We start from the raw sequence: 23,206 nt of genomic DNA, 5'->3' as shown, positions 1-23,206 counted from the left end.
CTTGTTTAGTTGTTTATTTATTACTTGTATAAATGTAACATAGACCATAGTTTACACTGAACAGCCAACCTAAAATGTTATGAATAGAAAAAAAATAGATCTGTTTATTATTTATAACTATTGATTGTTTGGTTGTTGATTATGTGTCAATTTGAATTATTCTAGAAATTTTAATGAATACAAAAAAAAAATAAAAATTTTCATAGATTATCAAAAAGATCACACTTTTTAACAATAAAACAAAAAATATGCTTTTTAATTTTATATCTCCCTAAACGTCAAATAATAGTGCATCAATATGCATAATATTCTGTGTTAGGTAATTTAAACTAGCTTTATTTAGGATAGTATTCATTTTTTACAATACATTGGATTGGGTGACTGGACATTTGGTTTAAACGGTTATCAGATTTCAAAATACATAATTATAAATTACCATCTTCATAACTTTATATTATGTAGCTTATTCATACTTCAAAATGTTGAAACAAATTGTTCCTATTATAATATTGTCCTACCTAATAAGTTAGTACTATGGTATACTTTGAAAAAAAAAAGTTTAATTTAGCAACAACTTATTAATAAACGTGCACTATAATATATGAATAATCTATAAATATAAAAGACAAACAATTTTTTGCACCTAAGTCCTTTATGTATTCCTAATCCGTTCATCCGATTGCGATGAAATTTGGTATAGAGATAGGTTAGACCACTGGAAAGAAGATAGGCTACATTTTGTTGTGAAAAAGGTAAATAAGAAGTCCAACTCATGAAGTTCTTAAACAAGGGATTTAAACAGGGGTGTCAAGTTCGAACCATGGTTTTGGTGGACAAGTTTTTTGCATTAATATACAGTAATCCGAGATTATAATTAACTGGCTGCAATGCAACAACACGCTTCTACATCAACAGTATAATGTTAATACTTCTTGAAATTATTTAGAAATTTAATGTGAAACATTCATTTCAGATGAATTTAGACTTATTTTATTATTTATATTAGTACCTAGGTATGTTAATTATTAATCAAATATAATTTTTTTACATTAGTCGATCCTAAAAGAAAAAAATGCTCAAAAAACTACACCAAAAACTAGTGACTATTATAATTAATAATAAGTAATTGTAATTACCTACCTACCTATGGGTATTTAAAGCATACCTTCTTACTTATTAGTTATTTAGTAGGTACCGTAAAAGCTGGTGAATAGAAACACTTTTGAACTTTGAAGTAACATAAAAACTTTTCTATTTTGGCTTTATAGATGATCAATACATCAAAATATTGGTCTTATCTAACACTTACTTTTTATTGTGTATATTCAAATTGCTTTTATGTTTATTGTTTAACAAATTATTTTATATATTTTTTTAAGAGCTTTGTTTTTTCTCCTCAAAAGATGGTGTCAATAGAAACATTTTTAGTTTTTTTGGTGTATTTTTCTATTTTACCAACTGAAGGTTAAATAAAAATAATAATTGAGATTTTTAAAATTGAAGTGAGTACAATTTTCAGTTAAATACTTTTTTTTGTTTATTTTTACCTTAAATATTTCAATTACAAAAACAAATTAGCAAAAAATGTTCCCAGACTTCTGGAAAACCACATACTATGCCTTTATGTTCCCTGTTTGTTTTTGATCTTAAGAAAATTTTGTTTTTTACATTTTAGCCAATGTAATACATAATATATACGAGCCATCACGACTGTGTTCCTATTCGCCCCTAAAATGGCAAAAGTCAGTAAAACATACCTATTGAAATGATTAATTTATTTTGTTAAATAATACTTGGGTGTAAGTATGATTAGTATATATTTTCAAATTGCATTGCTTATTTGCTTCTACTAAAACCACGTATAGTTTGTTATGAATAGTCTATAATACTATATTATTTATATTCATCTACAGTTATAGGTACCTACGCAATATTTAATGTACTATATACCTTAATAAAGTTAACATAAATTACAAAATATTGAAAAAAAGTTAAGCAATAGATATTTTTTACAAATTACATCCTACTTGCAACCATCACGTTAATATTATTCACAGTTTTTAATGAATAATATAATATAATCAGGGCCGTATTTAGGGTTTATCAGGGCCCAGGGCCCATATAAGGTTGACAAACTTACTGGAAAAGGTTCTTATTTTGTGGGGGCCTCTTATTAATTGAATCTTGTGGAGGCCCTATGCCCCCTCCTAAATCCAGCTATAAATATAATATATTATTATATGTATTATTATAATTCAGAAATGAAGGAAAATATAAAATATTGTACTGAGAATGTATGAAGTATAAATAGTATAATTACAAATACTAAGGAAAGACATTTACCTATATATGTTACCTAGGTATATAATTTATTAGGTTCTTATTAGTTTATTATTAAAAGTATTTGTTACCTATTTTACAATAATAAATATAATTTATTATTGTATAGATAGAAACATTATAAATTATATTAATCTAAAAAATTAATTTTAAAAAAGGTGGACTAGTAGGTACCGCTCTGCTATAGTTACAATACCTAGCTGTAGTTTGTAGAATAAGTCATCTTATTGGATGTATTAGATTTGAATTAATATAATTCAATGATAAATAATTGTATACAAAAAACGGTTCTGTACTGACTCCCAAATGGAGAAGGTGTATAAATAATCAAATATTATAATTAAAAAAAAATAATAAAAATTGTATATTAGGTATCATAATATTTTTGATCTGCTATCAAAACAACTTATGAGGAACATTGCATTAAATATTCAACCTTTTTTACCCTGTAACAATTTTTTATCAACAACAATTTAAAATAAATATTTAGAAAATTCAAAAATGTCTCATGGCTATAAATAGCTCAAAAAAAGTCAAAACATTTTTAAAATTGTATCATGTATGGATAATGGTCATCTTAACATTTTGTAAAACTTTAAAGTTTCTACGGTTCTAAGTTTTTGACATCCACTAACCCACTTTTTGTTTCTTGACACTTTAGAAAACTACGGGGAATTTTCAATAATTACCTCTAAAAATTAACGATTATAAAAAAGGCATATTACTACTACAAATTAAGTTATAGGTATTTTTTTTATGTATAAGAAGGTACCTATTTTATTGTGTCAATCATGAAATATTGCTTGATCAATTAAATTATGCTGGAATATGAAGTGTCAAAATATCTTAGTGTTAGATTTCAAAAAATAAAAAAGTAATGATAATCTAAATCGATTTTTAAAGGTTAACCACAAAGTTCCGATGGAAACTCTGAGTTTCTTTATTTTTTTATCTTGTATATTAATGGGTATAGGTTACTTACTTAATATATTAATGTTGGTCATTTAATTGCATTTTATGGAGGCTTAAGTCTAGCTTTACATAATAAGATGTGGGGCTTTGAAAAATATGCATTTTTGGAGGGCTTTCAATGTTTGTGGGAGGCTATGCCCCCCAAGCACCCCTAATCACCGCCAGTGACGTTCGTGCAAAGATTATTTGTTTTGCTGATGAGTGATGACACGTAATTTGCCTTCATGATACAAATATTAAAAAAGTAGTTATCTGGTAGGGAGGTCATAATATTCCTGAAAATTTACTAGCGGAAAGTATAAATTCCGGAACGTATTTGTACGGAACATATATTGTGTCCGGAATGTAAAATCCTAAAACCGTATTTGTCCGGAACGTATATTTCCGGAATATTTTAATTTCGAAACGTATTCATCCGGACCGTATTATTCCGGAAAATATTTATCCGGAACGTATACGCCCGGATTGTAAAAAACTAAAACCGTATTTTTCCGGAACGTATATTTCCGGAATTTGTAATCGAGTATGGTGTCTGACCATATAATCCCGGAAATTATTTATCCGGACCGTATACGCCCGGAAACTAAAAACCTATATAATAGAATTTGAAATAAAATAATACATATTATTTTAAACTTATTTAATAACAATTAAAAATATTATTTAATATTTGCTTACATATTTTATAGTTTGTACATTTATTTTTAATTGTTGAGAAATATTCTCTGAAATGTAATATTTTCTAAACGGCACAACGGACATCTTACAGGCTCAGGTAATGCAATGATACAAACATTGCAAATCCATGCATGGCCACATGGTATAATAATATGCTGTTCGCTATTATTGTTGTTGTTGTACATGCAAACCATGCATACTGAAATATTTTGTGCGTCATTTTGAGGGTCTACTGCGGATTTGGTAAATTGAGTCCTATATTATTATTTTTAGGTAAACTGAGTCCCCTGTAAAAAAATTAAAGCGGTGAATTGAGTCCACTGTAAAAAAGTTAAAGCGGTGAATTGAGTCCCTTATAAAATATTTATTCTAGTAAATTAATAATGCTTATTAAATAGGTAATCAATGTCAACTTTTAAATGAATAATACATAATACATATAATAATAAATATTTTCAATACCTAATAATAATAATAAATAATACTCTTGATATTAAACGGGTAAATATTTTAATGATACGAGCTTAATAAATTGAAGTCTACTAATTTCATTATTTTTGTACTTCGTCATTTGTTCTCTTAATATATTCTCCTTTTCTATGTTGTGTTTTGATTTTTTGCATAGCTCTTATTACTTCTTATTTGAATATATGTATTAGATTGGATTTCTTTGAGTGCATCAATAAAAATATAAATATTTGGATGTGTAGTATAAAATAAACTATTCAGCTTTGCGTGAAATGATTCACAACTATTTGTTGTACGATTAGATATTGTCGAAAATTCAGCCCGAAGATTAGGCGGGAATGTAGAATCTGATGCAATGTATGTTTTTAAAATATAATCGGTGAATAATTTTATATTTTCATTTGCAGGAACCTTTGGCATAATATCTTCAATGAAACAATCGTAAACATCGTTCGGTCTTAAAAATGGTAAAACAAAAAAAATGTTTAAAAAATTACTTTCTTCCGAATTTTGTTTTTTATAATTTGTACTTAAGCCAACGCATTGTATTTTTTTCCACCAACTTTGTCCAAGGGGAAAACGACAACCTTTAATATTAATTGCTGGCCAAACTTGTTGCGCGGCATTGTGTATAGATTTTTCAAAGTCAATAAAAATATATTTTGGTGAAAATGTTAAACCAACAATTGTACAATAATCCATCGTATACTAAAAAGAATAAAAATAAGATTTGGTTTCCTTATTTGGCAATAAAAAAAAAACTAGTGGGACATATTATATTTCATTCACAAGTGCGTGAATCGTAAAGATTTGTAAAAAATGTTTAGGACAACTTTTAAAAGTACCGTCAACGTATATTGTATTTGTATCACATAAAACCATTAAGTTGGACGTTGTTGAAAATCCGATAATATTATTATCGTGATCATTAACCATTATAAAGGGTTCGTCCGTATTTGTTTTAATTATTATTTTATTAATAACTTCATGCGTTTCAATTACAGTTTTTGGTAAATTAGGGTGGACAGTTGATCGAATATTTCATATATTTCTTTTAATAAGAGTCGTATCTGACAAAGTTAATGTATTTACGTTTTCTCTTTGTAATTCAGAATGTAAAAGTTTGGATGTCTTACTTGAAATATCTTCGACAGCTTTTCGTTTGAGACTGTTGCTAAGTTTTTGCCTGGTTCAAAGTTTTTTCGTTTGGTTTATTGTGTTTGTGATCTTCAAAACTATCAATAACTGTGTTGGAATCATTGATTTTCAAATAGCACTTACATGTACTTAAGGAGCAAGTCCACCGCTGAACTTCATTCTTTCACATTTTATGGAACCGAAATTTGTAACCATTAGAAATAAAAATTGTTTTATTACGTTCACTTTTCATTACGTCCATTATTAATGTTGATATAGATGTGTTTTATACTCGCAATAACTAATGGTGCACGACTGTCGACTGTATGTATAGGTAATTTTGAAAATTATACGGTCCGGATGATTACGTTTCGGAATTAAAATATTCCGGAAATATACGTTCCGGAAAAATACGGTTTTAGTTTTTTACAATCCGGGCGTATACGCTCCGGATAAATATTTTCCGGAACAATACGGTCCGGATGAATACGTTTCGAAATTAAAATATTCCGGAAATATACGTCCCGAGCAAATACAGTTTTAGGTTTTTAGATTCCGACCATATACGGTCCGTATAAATACTTTCCGGAACTATACGTTCCGGATAAATATGTTATTGGGATATACGTTCCGTGTGAATACAATTTTTAGTTTTTAGATTCCGGCGATATACGGTCCGTATGATTACGTTCCGCGGTAGTACAGTTCGGGCATATATTTTCCGCACTATTATAGCCCTCCATCTGGTATACCTGATGCGAATATAACCTTAAATTCTAATTTCAATAAAATCTTGGTTTGATAATAATTTACTCGAAATAAATTTAAATAAAACCAAACATATTATTATTTTCAATATTCCAATTATTACTACAATTATTACCTATTAAAGAAATTAATAAATGTGCGTTCATTCGTCATTCATTATGTTTATAAAATAAATATCAAGACTGCAGTGTTCGTGTATATGCGTTGACAAAGTTAATTGTACCAATACCTATTGGTTCGTAATTGAAATGGAAAAAGCACATAGAATATATATTAAGAGGAATAAGAGGATGTCAGCGCACTATTTGTTTTCTCTCTTTGACCCACGCGCAACATAGACAAAACACATTTGCGCAGAATCGTTTTTTCGATGTTTTCAAGTAATCTTAGAGTAAAATTAACCATTACAAAAAAAATAGAGAATAATATTTTTGAGGGAATGTCATATTTGTCAGATTTTAGATTTTATTGTTATTTGACTTTGTATTTGAGTTTCAAAATAAACAAAAAATTTTTGTAGATTTAAATGATGTTTAAATTGTTTTGAAACAATATTTAGAGAAATTGAATAAAGTAAAATTAAACATTTATTTGGCACTTATTTTATTATTTCCAGTGGTTATAAATAAAAATTTCATTAAATACGAATTATGCATAAATCTAAATTTTGACTTACTCTAACTTGGTCAGTTTTGAAAATAGAAAAAAACTGTTGATACAAAAAATGCTTAAAAAAAAATACTCTGCCTGAAACTGCAGAAAAAAACTGGGGTTGCCATTTAAAAAAAAGTAAGTTGTATGGCGCATGCGCGTACCGAGTGAGCTAAAAATTTGAAACTGGTCTGAAAATATGTATTTAAGTGCTCCCTATCACCTCCCGAAAACCCCAGTTCAATACAAGGTCATGCACCTGAGATATTTAGTGTTACCATAAATCGTGATCACACTGTATTATGCAAATATGTTTTATTTACCTTATTTGATCGTAATGAACGTTATTTGAATAATAAAAGTGGCTGAGAACGTCACGCAACGTCTAACGGTTTGTTTTTTATTCAGTGGCGTTTATGTGACGTTGTAACATTGTGAAAACGTTGTAGAGTGACGGCGAACAATGAGAATACATGTAACAGGGACCTATGCTGTGTTCGTGATGGCTGTTGAACGTCAAACGAGCAGTACTACCGCCGTCTGCGTCGCAATCACTGACACCGACGACGACGCTGCCGCCGCCTAAATTGAAAAAGAGTAGCGACTAGTCCATGCGACCCTGGTATGCCTGCCCCGTAACGATATCCCAGCGTTTACTTTCCCGGACAATTTGACGACGGACTGAAAATAATTGTTTTTTGAACAGTTTCATTGATATTATGCGCCGCGTCCCTTTATTTAAAATTTGATAAATGTTGTCGAAAAGTGAACTTTAAATGCTTATAAGACAAAATATATGTATTTTTAAAATTTTTGAACTATTATTATAACAATATATGAAGAGCCTTGTAATGCTTTTTCACCTAACAAATGTTATTGACATTTATAGAAAAAGAAATAGAAAAATTGGAAACTGAAAACATCCGTAAGCGGCTCAAACTGAGTAAAATATATTGAAAATGTTATCAACTATAGGAATTGATAAAATAAACATAATATATGGTATAAATTTCAAGTATCTACGGTTATTGGTTTTGAATTACAACAAAATAAGAAAATTGTTACATGAGAAATCGAGTGAATGTTGTAAAATTTGATATTCAAACGTAACAAGATACTATTGAAGAAATTCAAAGCAGTTTTACTACCCCAAACGCTGATGACGGACACAAAAAATGAAAAAAAAAACCCTCATCATTGTAAAATCAATACAATCGCTCCGCTCAGAATCTAAAATTACATAATATACTATAATATGTCTATAGGACTATATTTATAGGTATATTGTAAAATATTTTGAAAATTATAATCCAATCAAAATAAATAAATAATAAATAAATTATTATATTTAATTTGGAAGTCATATTTGTAAATAGTAATCAGTCGTCAATAAGTAATTACTAATCTATAAAACAAAATAAGTTTAATAATTAAAATAAACATAATATGGAAAAATAGTTTACAAGACATAATATTTTTACGAATAAAGATTGTCCATATTAATATATACATCAATATATATATATATATATAATATATAATAAATAAATAATAATACACATTTATATTATTAATAGTAAATAGCATATATCATTGTGTTCAGCATTTGCCATTTATATATTTATAATGAGTAATGACGTGTTTACTGTTTAATTAATATTATCTACAGGAGTTAAAAAAAAATTATTTCACTAACAACCTTACCTCATAATTACTAATTAGACAAGTCATAACTCATAAATTATAATCATTTTTTGTTCTAAACAATTGTTGCTAAATTGTCCCTAATAAATGTAAAAAATGCAACTTAATATAATCTCTGCCTTATTAGCTGTATGCTGGTATAGGAGGCAGGCGTTAACTTAACTATAACTACAAACACTAACTAGAGACTTCTATTAAATATTAAGTAGAGATATTATTATATTAAAACCATGACTAAAGAAATTAATAAAACCTTATGAGGGGCTTGATTACGACATTACTTTCTAGTAGTGTTCTAAGTACCCCCTTCAATTCCACCTATTACGGTGCACGCACTTTTGCACTCTGGAGTTCTGTGCATGTCACACCCGCAGTGTTTGTGCATAGTTAAAAACAAAAACAGCATAGACCTTATGGCTAGTATAAGGTCTATGGCATAAATACATAATAATTATCGTGCCTATTATTATAAGTATTATATCATGGTTCATGTTTCATGTCTTCATGAATACTTCTTACAAGTTTCAAGTGTGAAATTAATTTAAGTAATGAATAAACTTGAATAAAGTATTACCATTAATTTATTATAAATACATATTACTAATATTTAGTTTATTTATAATCAATAATATTACTACTCTATAGTAACTCGTCTGGTTTTTGATGTCAATGTTTTCGTCATGAACTGTTCTCATTATAATTGATCACTGTAACGCAATTTGCCGTCCCCGCACCACCCAACATTTCTGAACCTTTTATCACAGAATATAACAATGCTTTTATTTTCTATAGTGATAGCTGATAAGGGGATTAGGGATAGATAATAAATGATTACATTTAAGAATGATACAACGTTTTTATTTTGTTTACTCTTTACTATTTGCTGTTTGGTATTGGTACCTACTACGGCAGCTGCAGCTTAGATGTCTCGAATATTAGTCGAATCTCAAATCTCGATAGTCGATTTAGTACTTAGTACATGATTAGTGATTAACTATTATCTTAGTTCATGCTTTAATATTAGAATATTACAACGTTATCTATAAGTAATATAATCAATATAGCTAATTATGTTGAGTGTTGGTTTCGAAAAGTATAAGCTTGAGTTGTAATATTCTCACAATGTCGTTGTTATACAAGTAATAGGTATAATGACTTCATCGGCACAGAGTACAAGATATCATTAAGACCTCAAATGCAATTTGCACATTATAAAGGTAATATACCAACCTATTAATTATTTAATAAAACAATGACATTTTATTGAAGTATAAATAATTAATGTATTTATGATATTAACACTCTTAAATATACTCAGAAGTAAGAATTATTATATGGACCCTTGAGCAAACATTTCACTTTTATAATAGGCATATCTATCAATTATCATACTAATATATCACATATATCAATCATACTTAAAGATTCAAACAAATAATTTTAAAAATTTAAGTTTGAGTAAATTTGCCATTTATTAAAATAATGTATAGTAAACTACTCAACACATAAATTGCATAAGAAAAGCATATTATTATATTTCATGTGAGAAATATTATAATGTTGAAATATGTAAATATAGGTACATACCTATAATTCAATAATATAACTAGGAAATAATATACTATAAATAAATAATAACTATTTTATATTAGGTAGCTATCTTAGTGTTTATAAAAAATAAAATAGTTACCTAGTCAATATTGACATTAGTTTATATAAAATTAGCTGATCCTGTGCACTTCGTTGCCCGTTAAATGTACCAACTCTATATGACTCAAACTTTGTTCAATTCGTTATTTAATATTCGGTGTACGGTGTTCAAAATTTATCTTGACTTTTCTGATGCCTGGAATGAAAATTCTGATTCGCAGCAGTAAATTATCAGGTAGGCAATCTACCTGCGGTAGATCGCGGACCCGGTGCGGTTTGTACGTAAGTGTATGATTTAACTCTAAAGTATCAAAGTTATACCAAGTTTATTTTGATATAATACGGCGGATTAATGTAATCAATTAATACATAGTTCTAACCTAACCTAAACGTACTAAATTCCGACGAATAAAAACCAAATTTAACTCTTTTTAAATTAGCCTATCTTCTTCACAGAGATCTGCACACGAACGTATATATTTTAATATAGGCTATAGCTGATCCTGCACACTTTGTGGCCCGTAAAAAATGACAACTCTTAAACAAAATGTGATTGTTCAACTCCTTTTTGGTGTAACTCACTGCAGTAAGTGCAACTCAGCCACCCTGGTAGGCAATGTGTGAGAATTCGATTTGATGCATGCTTGTACCTGATCTGCCCGATTAACCAATAGCAACCAATAATAAAAAATACTATTTCTATTAATTATTTCTCCTATAACCAATAGCAATCATTTATAAACAAATATTTCCATCATAAATCTCAAAATCCCTGTTTGAGCACTTCTATTAATTGAATGTAGCGTGATGTTATATAGCCTATGACCTTCCTCAATGAATGGACTATCCAACAAAAAAATAATTTTTCAATTTGAACCAGTATAGCCCCTTACAGCCCCTTTAAGCCCATTTCAGCCCCTTACAGCCCTTTTTTAATAATAAAAAGTAGCCTATGTTTTTTCTCAGTATCTAAACTATATATGTACCAAATTTCATTTAAATCGGTTCTGTAGTTTCGTAGCCTATTCAATACAAACAATCAAATCTTTCCTCTTTATAATATTAGTATAGATAAATCAATGAATGATGTACTTATTATAAGTTTTTAAGGTTAGGCACATATTCAAATAATTCAACATTAGGATAGTTTTGTTATATTTTATTTCAAAATATTGTGGTTTAATAAACAAAACAGAGTTTAATAATATAGACAATTGAGGCAATAATAAAATAATTGCTTATTAAAAATGATTTCCAAATTGATTATTAGTTATATTTTTCTGTATACTCTATAATCTTTAATTATTCATTGAGTTTAGTTATTGAAAAATGTAAAATACATACCAAATTTGTACTTGTAAATAGGTTTAAAACCCTATTTAAAATAAATTTGTATTGTCTCGGATATACTTACCTATTCTTCTTAACTGTTTGATCAATATTTTATACATATAATATAACTGAATGTCAAGTTTAGTGTATGAAATAAATTATTTTAATTTTTATCAGAAAATTTTGTATTTGCAAGTCTACTTCTGAATACTCTCCTTTAAAGTTAACGAGGTTAGTGATCAATGAATCCTAGTATATGTATTTTTTTAAAAGTTATAATTCTAAGAATCATTGCTTTTCAAAATTAAAAAAAAACAAAAATACACTAAGTATTTAATTAGTACCTGAAATTAATTGTTTCTGTTGTAATACGCCAAAATAAATATAATTACATAATAAATTTTAAATCAATTTATAATTTTACAAAAGTTATTCTATACAAATCTATTGTCTATTTATTACTGTGCAAATTGAAGACTCTTCAAAATTATATTAGGTATGCATTTGCTATTTTTCGTAAAATATTTTCCAAAACAATTTAATTACTCCAGAGTTTATAAACTTAATTATTATGTATTTATGTGTTATAAATTGTTTATCTTAATTTTAATATTTGACTTTAGAATTTTATTTTTTTATTATAACTTCTAAATTGTTTTATTTGCGCTTTTTTAGGGAGATACTCGGTGAAAAGCAGTTCCAATTACAAGATTTGTTGAGTGGTTATATCATATAATCATGAATAATTAGATCAGAAAAGGATTAGACCAAATTTAATAATACTCTGCTTCAGGACAGTAAGAATAACATTATACTAAAATGGAACAAAATGCCATGGAAGTAGTTAACGATAATACATCAGATGAACAAGCTGATGTTGAAATGAAACATCAGTATGAAAAAGATAATGAATGTAAAGAAGAAAAACAAGGGTCATTTGTTAGTTTAAATGAATTAACAGAAAAAATTTGTGATACTAAAGATGAACTACGGGAAATAAATGAACATAATAGCAATGAAAATAATGAATATGTAAGCAGCGCAGAAGTTATGCAATCACAACAATTAAAAAGTGACTCATCATGTGAAAATACAAGTGAAATACCAGAATTAAATGATGTTTTCGGTCATAAATTAGAAGCTGAACAAGATTTTGAATTTGTTGTTGAACAAACTGAGAATTTTGATTTAAGCTGTGATGAAACCAATATAATTTCACCTGGTTTTTCTGATTCACTTTATTCGGAAAGTTTTTATTGTTCACTTTATTCAACTAGTTTATCCAGCCCATCTAGTATTTCTCATTTTTCTTGTTTACCTGGAACATCAAATGAACATTCAGAATATAGTTTAACTAATGAAGAAGATTTTTTATTTAATTATCTTGAACCAATATCAGAGTCGAATGAAATAATCGAAACAAAAAAAGATACTGATAATTTTGAAACATTGTCATTAGTAAAGACTAATCATATTAACGATACCTTTGAAAAAAAAAAGTTAATAGAATGTGATCTTTTACAATATGTATTAGAAAATGTAAGATTTGAAGATAATAATGAAGTTCAAAATAATTCTGAATGTTTTGTAGGAGACAAAATAATTATTAACCCTGATATAATGTACAATATTGAACTTAAATTACATCTTAAAAAAATGCGACTCTTAGCTGGACAAGTTTTTAAAACACCTGATGACTTAACGATATTAAATAAATGTATGGAATTAATGTCAATCCCAGAAATGAAAAAAGGGCGACAAATAATTACTGAAGAATGTAGTAGACCATTTTCTGAAGTTATTTCTGAATCAAATTATTATAATATTCAACACAAGGACTGGAATAAAATAATAGTCAATCAAGCAGCAGTGCTCTCTCATGTCGGATTTGATTTTGCTTCAAAAGACACTTTATATCTTATAAGAGACGAAGCTATCAATTACATAAAAAGATTGGCTGGTATTATGAAAAAAAATTTTGATATTCAATCAAAAAGCTCTTCTCCAAGTAATATTGATCCAATTCAGAATAGTCTTCAAGAGGTAAATTTAATTACATTATTTAATTAAACTTACTCTATTTAGTTACAGATTTTACTATATGTAATCGATAACATCTATTAATCAGGAATAACCTATTATTTACAATTAATTTATTACAATTTTAATATTATATTATTTCTTTCTACTGTTTACCTGATTAATTTGTTATTATTTGACTGTTCCTATTTCAATTTATATTAAAAATATAGTTAATAATTTTGATTTTTTAAAAATAACTGCTATTTTAAATACTAAATTGATACTTTTATAGTATATTCTAACGTTCATTGCTCGTTATCATTTGAATTAAATGTATAACTTTAACAATAACAGGAAAGTTCTTTTGAAAAACCAACTAACTAGAAATTAAATGTGAACTAGTTCAAATTCTAGTTAGTTGTTTTCAAAATTAACAAGTTCATCAAATTGAAATAGAAGTAAATTATTTAAAAATATTATTATTATTTATTTTTAGAAAAGCGATAATATAATATTAAAATTATCTTCATTGAAACAAAATTTAAGAATAATGAAATATTTGTTATAACAGATCAATTTTAAAATTATAGTATTTTTTCGTAGTTAACATAATAGCGGGTTGTCAATAACAAAATTGAAAATAGGTAGGTGTTTATAGCATGTGAACACATTCTTTCTCATCATTGGTTTTTATAAATAATAATGTATGCTGTAATAATAAGTATCTAATTACTTGGTTAAAAAATATTGAATTACTAATTTCTATATTTTTGGTTTGTTTCAGATGGGCATGAAAGATGGTGTGGCAGAATTGATCAAATATTATGAAAATGATGTATTTGGTAGACGTAAAAGGTTATTGAAGGAATGTGAACACTTTCAATCAACAATTAATCAGTTTGTAAAACGTTCATTATTAACTCCTACTGTTAAAAACAAATATGATACTCCAGGACTTTTTGTTGAAGAACAATCAACGAGTAAAATAAATACTACAGAGGAGAATATATTCACAGAAGAAAAAGCATCCACAAGTACTGAATCTGGGCATATTGATAACATAGATGCGGTTCCAGTAAAATCTGAATATATTAAGACTAATACAGTTGATGTTTATAATAAAAAGATGTACTATACAAAATGTTCGAACACTGATATACAATTTAACGATCTCTTGAAATGTTCACATATGATATCTGTACCCTCTAACAGCTCAAACTCTAAATTGTATTCATTTACAAATAAAAAATCATTTTTAAGCACTGATAATTTATCAAAAAGACAGACAGAAAAAAGTAATAATCTTCTAAGAAATGAAAAACTTTCTGATATACTTGAGTCTGGTAATATTTTTAGTGTAACTGAAAATAACATCGATATTGATATGTCAAAAATCCAATCTACCTCAACTTTTAATAAAACTACTCCTGATTCTGTTAAATCTATTGGATTAGATCAAGCAGCTTTCCAAAAAATTATTGATGAATTTAAAGGAAATTTCAAACATGAATCTGTTTATGATAACAGTTCAAAAAATATTCGTTTCAAAAATAATCCAGATATCGATGATGAGATGAATGGAGACTATTCAGATGATCCAAGATGTGAACCAGAATAATAATTTACGATCATAATTCAAATGTTTTAAAAGGACTCCACGTCCACATTCATATAGGTTGTTTCCAATCTAAAATGATTTTTAAATATGTACAGAAATCTGAAAGCACGCTTGTGCACGATATTTGTTAAAATTTAACTATTTAATAGTTGCTACATTTTTTATATCATAATTTAAAGTTTAAATCTAATAAAATTATCTACATTTTAGGGGTAAATAGTTTTGGCTTAAGCCATTTAGCCCCACCCTTTTGATTGCCTCCATCCAACAAATTTACAATATCACAAAATAGTATTCAGCAGAACAAATTTTGTGTTGTTTCGAGTAACATTTTCCAATTATATAATTTATAGGTAAGAAAATTATCTGTGTTTGTATGATATTTAGTGAGTTATTATCATTTTTATATTGTAATACTACTAATACTTAACATATTATTTATTACTTGCTCAAAAATTCAAAAATTCAAATATTGCAATATACCATAAACTAAGATAAATTCTCTTAGTTCATGCAAAATACCAACATACATACAGATAAGGTTCTTTCTTTAAAGATTGATAATATGTTCACTCTAAATTAATTATATTTTCTGTCTGTAAGACGGAAACAAACACTTCCAAGTGTAATTTCCTTTTAGCTATGGTATTATTGAATTGGAAAAAAATTACTGTTGTAAACAATTTTTTTTTCAATATTATTTATTTCATTAGTTTTAATTAAAAAAGAATATGAAGTTTATTTTAAAATAATAAATAGGTACCTAGTAATAAAAAATGTAATACAATTGTAATCACAATATTAAAACTCCCACACATAGCAGCGGTGACGTTGAGGTAAATTGAGTCGGGACACAATTTACTGCCACTGTTGCAGTGTGGTGTGGGGACTTGAGGCATCATTGTTGTATATTGATAAATGTGACCATAAAAATTATAATACATGATACATCCATTAATTCTTATTATTTATTTACTTTTTGTATCTTATTTTTTTATGATATATTTTCTGCAGATAATCATAAAAAATTTTAACTTATTATTATTTAAAATGGTAAAATGTAGGCAATATAATATCTTTTAATATAATTTATGAAATATCACTCAATATATATTATTTAAAGATGCATAATTTGCAGTATTGGGTAGTAACATAACAAAAGTAACGCGTCGCGTAATTTCATTAGAATTATTTTCATGTAATAAAAATTACTTTTGATAAGTAATTTCTAAAGAATAACGCGTTACAGTTTCAAATTATACCTAGTACCTATTGCAAATTGAAAAAAAAAATTGTTTATAATGCGGGTATTATTATGTTTACCAGTATAATATGTATGTATATTTAATTTTAACTCGCCACAATTCAGTTTTCAATGGTTTTGACATTTGACACTTTGTGTACATCTTTTTCAAATTATACCTTTTTACCATAGGTAATGTATTTCTATAAACAGTTGAATTATTGCCTGCAGAATAATAATTGTCAAGAAATTTGAAAATTTTTTTTTTTTATGAGCTTTTTTTCTATTTGTAAAGTAAAGTAATTTTATTAAAATTTTATTTGAGTAACTGAATTTCAGTTATCTCCTAGTAACGAGGAAAGTAACTTAATTACTTTTTAAAAGTAACTTACCCAACACTGATAATTTGTTAGTTAAATTAAAAAATTATTTTAATAATAATTAAACTAAATGATAAAACCTTTATTTTACTTCTTTTAACTTCTCATTTCTCATATTATAATAATCATTGAAAATTTGATTTTTGTAGTTGCGAAACAGCTACTAGGATTTACATGTTCCTCTTTTCTACCTTTTATTCGGTATTAATTTATTTGGTACAAATAATATTACTTTTTATGTATTTAGTAAATGTGAATTGTGTTGTTTGATCTACAATCTTTACTAACCAATAAGTATAGCATGTAATCAAATACAGCGATAGTAGTAAAATGTATGCAGCAGCAAAATATTTCAAACATATTAATTAGCATCTAAATTTGCATTATATTTTGTTAGTTGTTGCCTACTATAAATTTTATTTAAAGCATTTCGAAAATATTTAATTTTATATTTATGATTTATTGATAGAAATAATATTATTTTTTTTTTATTGAACTTAAGCCTGGCGACTAAGGCTATTAGCTGTTGTAGGGGTTATGAACTGTGGTAGGGACTAGGGGTAAGATTTGTACGGTAGGTTGTTTTTACGATTGTTTTACGGTTGTTACAGTATGTATCAAACATGTGTATGTATGGCAAGGTTTTTAACTAATATGAACCCAGGTGGTCACCCATCCAGCTGTGGCCGTTACTTACTCCCAGTCGCATTCCGCGACTGGTAGCAGCCACAATAATACTTCTAATTACTTACATAGTTACATATTATCGCTATAACGTGGATCTGTTAATAATACATTTTAAAAATGCCTATATCAATACTTTTTATTTTTTAAATAATAGCTAAATATTATTAACAAGACATTTTAATTAATTGAATTAGATTTATACCAATTTTTTTTTATTAGAACAACTGTTATCATGTGATGTGCAGAAAAACTTGGGAAATTTCTACAATTTATGTAAGGGTAACTAAATTGAGGGTTGTGTGTTTCATACAAAATATCAATTAATACTTGTCTCCTAAGTATTGAGAAAAGATTAATTTAACCAATTTCTTTACTCACTTTAATCACTAGTTAATTACATACAAAACAAAAATAGACAAAATAATTAATACTGAGATTTTTGTAATTATTTTATTTTTAAATAAATATAGGAAGGATAGTATGTATATTAGCTTCATAAAAAAAATATCAAAAATAATGTTCACAATAACTGAATTTTAATCAATAGTAATGCGAAGTAGCATAAATAATTGTTTTATTTACAAAAAAAATATATTAATGAAAACACAGCTTCATTTTATGTAGTGGTTGATTCTTCTTCATCAGGTTTAACAGGTGAGTTTTCTTGAGCCACAGTCACTTGCAACGCTTTTGCTTTTGCATATCTATTATTTGCTAACCAATCTAAAAATGTGGCTCTATAAAATATGTTACTGTTAATTCAAATTTTTATTAATGTTATAAAATGATATATACATACTTGCAGTGCTTATACGTGCAACTAACACTACAATATTCATTGTCCCATTCTGGATGTTGAACAGATGCATTATTGCATCCTTCTGCTATGCACACATCTTGTGATTTAAGTTCAGGAGTAGTAGTACTGATGACTCCTAAAATATATATATAATATACACAAAAGAGTATAAAATTAATGGTTCAAAAAAATTGTTATATTATTTAAAAAACAGTAATTATTAAATACAATACAACTTTTCCTCTTAACACAAATAAAAAAAGTAATTGGAACTCTATAAAAAAAATTGAAAAAAGTTCAATAATGTCGTCAGAAAATAGCTACATAAAAACAGGCCTGTTCTTTATATATATAAGGACTAGCTGAATTATCCGTTGTTGCCGAGTTACAGTAAAAAAAATAAAATAGTAAATGTATTAAGTTTTTAACTAAGTATAGTTAAATAAATAAATTCAAAAATTATCAGTTAAGCTGAATCACCCGTCGCTACTGGGTTGCATTAAAAAAATCAAATAGTTGTAATTACATTTATAGATATTATAGATAGGTATATGCAAGATATTTATACACGGAAAAACTCTAAATATTTCACCCAAAACAAAAAAATTTCTAAACAAATGAATTTCAATGAATTTGTGGATAATTATTATAGAATTTCTTTGTAAACTGTATTCATTGTATATTTTTAGTTGTTTGGTATTATTTGTATTTTTAACTTTTCAAAAGATCTAACTCTGGACATGGCAACATAAAGTTGACCATGACTAAACACACAGGTTGGGGTAAATTCAATCCTACTTTATCTAATGTTTGACCCTGTGCTTTGTTTATTGTCATAGCAAAAGCTATTCTTATTGGAAATTAACATCTGGTAAATGAAAAGGGAAGAGTAGAATCTGACGGGTTCAAATCAATTCTAGGTAATAATTACGCTGACCAATTCCTTGACCAGTTAAAGATTCCAAGTCTAAAGAATGATCGTACATATTTTGTACAATAAATCTTGTGCCATTCATTAGATTGGACACTATATTTAATTTTCTCAAGAGTATTACTATAGTACCTTGCTTTAGTACCAAACTATGCGAAGGTAAACCACCTAAATGTAAGCTATTTAAAAATTCTGTAGGAAACAGAAAATTATCACATTATTTTGACACTGTATTTAAACTTAAAAATGTTTTTTCTTGCCCTGACAGTTCTATTATTTATTTTATCACAATGTTCATTTGTATGTACAAGAATAGCAAATTATGAAAAAATAGACACATTTTCTAAATTAAAAATAATATTTCCAAATAAGTCTTTTATTATATCACTTGATAATAACGATGGTTTTATTTCAATTGAATATTCATCTGAATCAGGATTTATTAGTGGGTATTCACCATTTCCAATTTGTAACAAAAACTTTAAAAATTAAATTTTATTTGGGTTTACTTGCATATTTCTAAAAAGTTTAAGAATTTTAAAATGTGACCAAATCGGAGAATATTTTATACATATTGTAAGCTGTCTAGAGCCATGTGGGACAACTGGTGGCCGATGACGACGACAATACTACAGTACTGCAATAGATGTAGGAGTAGTGGAGGTTATACCGGCAGCAGCAGGCGTCGTCAACGAATGCCGCTATGTAACAAAACGGCAAACTTAATACTTCTAATAACTATTTAAATAATTATTTTTTTGGAATTTTCTCTTTTGATGGCTCATCTGCACACCGAATACCTGCATTAGAAAAAGGAATCATGAAAATCAGTCCAGTAGAACTTCAGATATAACCGTCCCAAGAAATCGCCTCACATTTCAATAATATATAAAGATAAAGATATGTATATAGTATATTAAGTAGATATACAAAAATAATTTATTATTATTATATTTTATTCAATTTATTAAATGTTACGAATTATTTAAATTTCCGGTCTTGAAATTAAAAGCTACAATATTTCTATAATAACAAAAAAAATCAATAAAAATAATTCAATCACTGAAAAAAATTATGTTAGGATTAGAATTTAAAGTTTTCTTTATTACTTGTGTAAACTCCCATAACTTCCAGGTATTTTTGATTATCTGTACCAAATGTATTTATTTATTTATTAAGTATTAAACGGGCAATGCCCTGTTACAATAGACAACAACATTACAATCATTATGATAATGTATAACAAACAAGGAATATAAAATTAATGATAACAATAATAATAATAGTATTAATAGTATTATGGACATATAAGTAAATATGTCTATGGAAATTGGTAAAAATAATAAATAATGTACAATAATTATTGAAATAAACATAGCGTTTTTGAGTGTCAAGAACTAAATAATTACAATACTATTTGAATGAGTCTTAATTTGGTGAGCTGAACATATCAATTTTAAATTTACAAACATTTTTTTTTTAAATTAACAGTTTGCATTAATCTATTGCAGGGAATGTTATTTGCATAGTTAGTAACTTGTATGTTTAAAACGAAAAGTGTTTGTCGATGGAGTGTTAAAAGTGGGAGTATAAAAGGTTAAACGGCTTAAAAAATCTAGACAGTCTACATTATCATTCAAAGGCTTACACATGAAACATAAGTCAAGACTGTAGTCTGTGTTCCAACGTCTGGAGGTTTAATAAAGATAGGAGTGGATTGTAAGATTGAGAGGTTCTTTAGGTATAGAGCATTTAAATGAGATGTAGCGTAAGATTTAGATCTAGATCTAGTGAAAGTCATTATCTGACATTTATTAATATTAAGTCATAGATAATTTTTAGTGCACCGATCATACAGGATATTCTACTCAGATTGAAGTAAATAAGCATCCAGTTGTGAATTAACTATACGAAACAATTTAATATCATCTGCAAATATTAGCTTAGAGCAATTTTGAAATTTTATATCGTTAATAAATATATTGAATAATATTGGAGCTAAGTGGGATCCTTGTGGGAACACCAGATGTAATACACATTGGAGTAGAACTATAACCTTTGTAAGAAACAATATGATAACTATTTTGGATAAAAATATATTAACCAGTTTAGTAGGGAACCACATACTTCGATTTGTTCTAATTTTGTAAATAAAATCTGGTGGTTAACTTTATCAAAAGCTTTGGTAAAATCAGTGTAGATAACGTCAACACTATTACCAGTCTTAATGGCATCAGATAAGAAATTTTGGAAGACAAGCAGATTAGTAATGGTACTCTTATTACGCCGGAAACCATGCTGATCGTCAACAATAAAACTTTGGTAGTTAAAAATGTATAAAATGTTCAACTTTAATAGTTAAGGATTGAGAATTTAAAACAAAGATTCATGCAAATAGGCAAATAAATTACTTTATTCACAAAAGTATCATCAAATATACTTAGTAATATCATAGTCTGACTGACCGTTTTCGCTCAGAATCGTTTTTCGTATACAATGATATTGTATTATTGAATTGAAATTTAACACATCCATTGCAGTGAACCACTTGTAACCTACTGTACAGCAGATCGACACCAAATTGGCAACCTTTTTAATATTATTTTTTTGGTAATATCGAGGGTTATATTGAGAATAATAGATGTATAGGAAATTTAATTCTAGTCTTGACAAAAAAAACATAATAGAACGTATCAATTTAACCCAAAAATAGTTGATTTATCTATACAACATTGAGTGTTTAAGTAGTTTCAAATTTTCAATGTAAGATTTTACAGCTACCTTATAATACATAAAATAACTAAGAACTAAAGAATACTATTTAAGAAATAATAATTTTTAATTTTTAATGAAGTTCAATGTCTAATAATTAATGACTTAACTAAATTTAAATGAAACAATTTATGTCAAGACAAAATATATACCTAGTTGATTTTTATTAGATAGAAAATTAAGAAGAAAATATTTTTAATTCCTTGTGTGGCACATAAATAACTCGTACACCTATGTAATAGCAAATATTATTAATAACTCAAACTGGCACTCTCACCTACAACTGCCGATGTACTTGTACTCGCAGTAATTGTGACGTCTTGCAGAGACTTTGGCACTCTGGCAGACATGGCTCGTCTTGTGATAATAATCTCAACAAAACTACAGAATGAATACGTTTCGATGTCTGGGGCTTGAGAATAAATCAAAAAAAGAGTCGAGGATATGATTTGGAAATAATATCTAACAACAAATGGGCAAAGGCAATAGAAATCTGAAAAATAATGTAACGTTTATATAATATAAATATAGGTAATTAGATATTATGAGTTCACACAGTACTTACACGTTTGTGTAAAAACTACAAAGACATAACGACTAATGGCACTACCTATTGGCATCTGATTACCAGGATAATAAAATATTAATACTTGATACTTAATACTGTAATGAGAAAATAAGTAAATTCTCGCGGATCACAATTAATCGATATGCCACCACAGAATTAGAGGGACGTCAATCGTTATCACTTGTCACGGAGCATAGACATATTTTATACAACTCTATGGAGTAAACAGTAAAAATATACAAAAAAATATACAAACAAAAAATGCATTAATATTGTTATTATCGTAACCGCCGGCAGGACAAGTATGTTGGAAATGCGCAAGTCATGGACCGTGGTCGTCGACGGGTACTTTACCAGATAAGAAGAACGCGTAGCTCCCGCCGTCACCCCACCTCATACCCGCCCAACATCATAATAATATTCCGAGGATTCTCCCCGCCAAACACCGCTTTGGCTACAACAGTATTGTTACTGTACTGGCGTACT

General features: G+C 27.4%; 2 protein-coding genes across 2 annotated transcripts; one reads left to right on the top strand and one right to left on the bottom strand.

The window, feature by feature from the left end:
- The first annotated feature begins 9,577 nt into the window (after nt 1–9,577).
- LOC132936574 (uncharacterized) lies at nt 9,578–16,015 on the top strand. Its single transcript, XM_061003315.1, has 3 exons — nt 9,578–9,935; nt 12,376–13,743; nt 14,507–16,015. The coding sequence occupies exons 2-3, from the start codon at nt 12,520–12,522 to the stop codon at nt 15,338–15,340; spliced, it is 2,058 nt and encodes a 685-aa protein (XP_060859298.1). The 5' UTR covers nt 9,578–9,935; nt 12,376–12,519; the 3' UTR covers nt 15,341–16,015.
- Nucleotides 16,016–18,164: 2,149 nt separating this feature from the next.
- Nucleotides 18,165–23,055, bottom strand: LOC132933584 (uncharacterized). The gene is made up of 4 exons (XM_060999883.1): nt 22,718–23,055; nt 22,430–22,645; nt 18,450–18,585; nt 18,165–18,387 (listed from the first exon to the last, which is right to left on the bottom strand). The coding sequence occupies exons 1-4, from the start codon at nt 22,770–22,772 to the stop codon at nt 18,267–18,269; spliced, it is 528 nt and encodes a 175-aa protein (XP_060855866.1). The 5' UTR covers nt 22,773–23,055; the 3' UTR covers nt 18,165–18,266.
- Nucleotides 23,056–23,206: the final 151 nt, after the last annotated feature.

The sequence above is a fragment of the Metopolophium dirhodum genome, chromosome 1, assembly GCF_019925205.1.
Source record: "Metopolophium dirhodum isolate CAU chromosome 1, ASM1992520v1, whole genome shotgun sequence".
NCBI lineage: Eukaryota > Metazoa > Arthropoda > Insecta > Hemiptera > Aphididae > Metopolophium > Metopolophium dirhodum.
Note: the sequence above shows the minus strand (reverse complement) of the source record. Positions and strands in the feature narration are given on the sequence as shown.

Excerpts from the sequence above, each read along its gene's own strand:
- LOC132933584 (XM_060999883.1), bottom strand. The coding sequence starts at position 22,772 with ATGCCAATAGGTAGTGCCATTAGTCGTTATGTCTTTGTAGTTTTTACA. Across the intron at positions 22,646-22,717 it reads TGTAGTTTTTACACAAACGT|ATTTCTATTGCCTTTGCCCA; the intron begins GTAAGTACTGTG and ends ATTATTTTTCAG. Across the intron at positions 18,388-18,449 it reads TGCACGTATAAGCACTGCAA|AGCCACATTTTTAGATTGGT; the intron begins GTATGTATATAT and ends CATATTTTATAG.
- LOC132936574 (XM_061003315.1), top strand. The coding sequence starts at position 12,520 with ATGGAACAAAATGCCATGGAAGTAGTTAACGATAATACATCAGATGAA. Across the intron at positions 13,744-14,506 it reads TTCAGAATAGTCTTCAAGAG|ATGGGCATGAAAGATGGTGT; the intron begins GTAAATTTAATT and ends GGTTTGTTTCAG.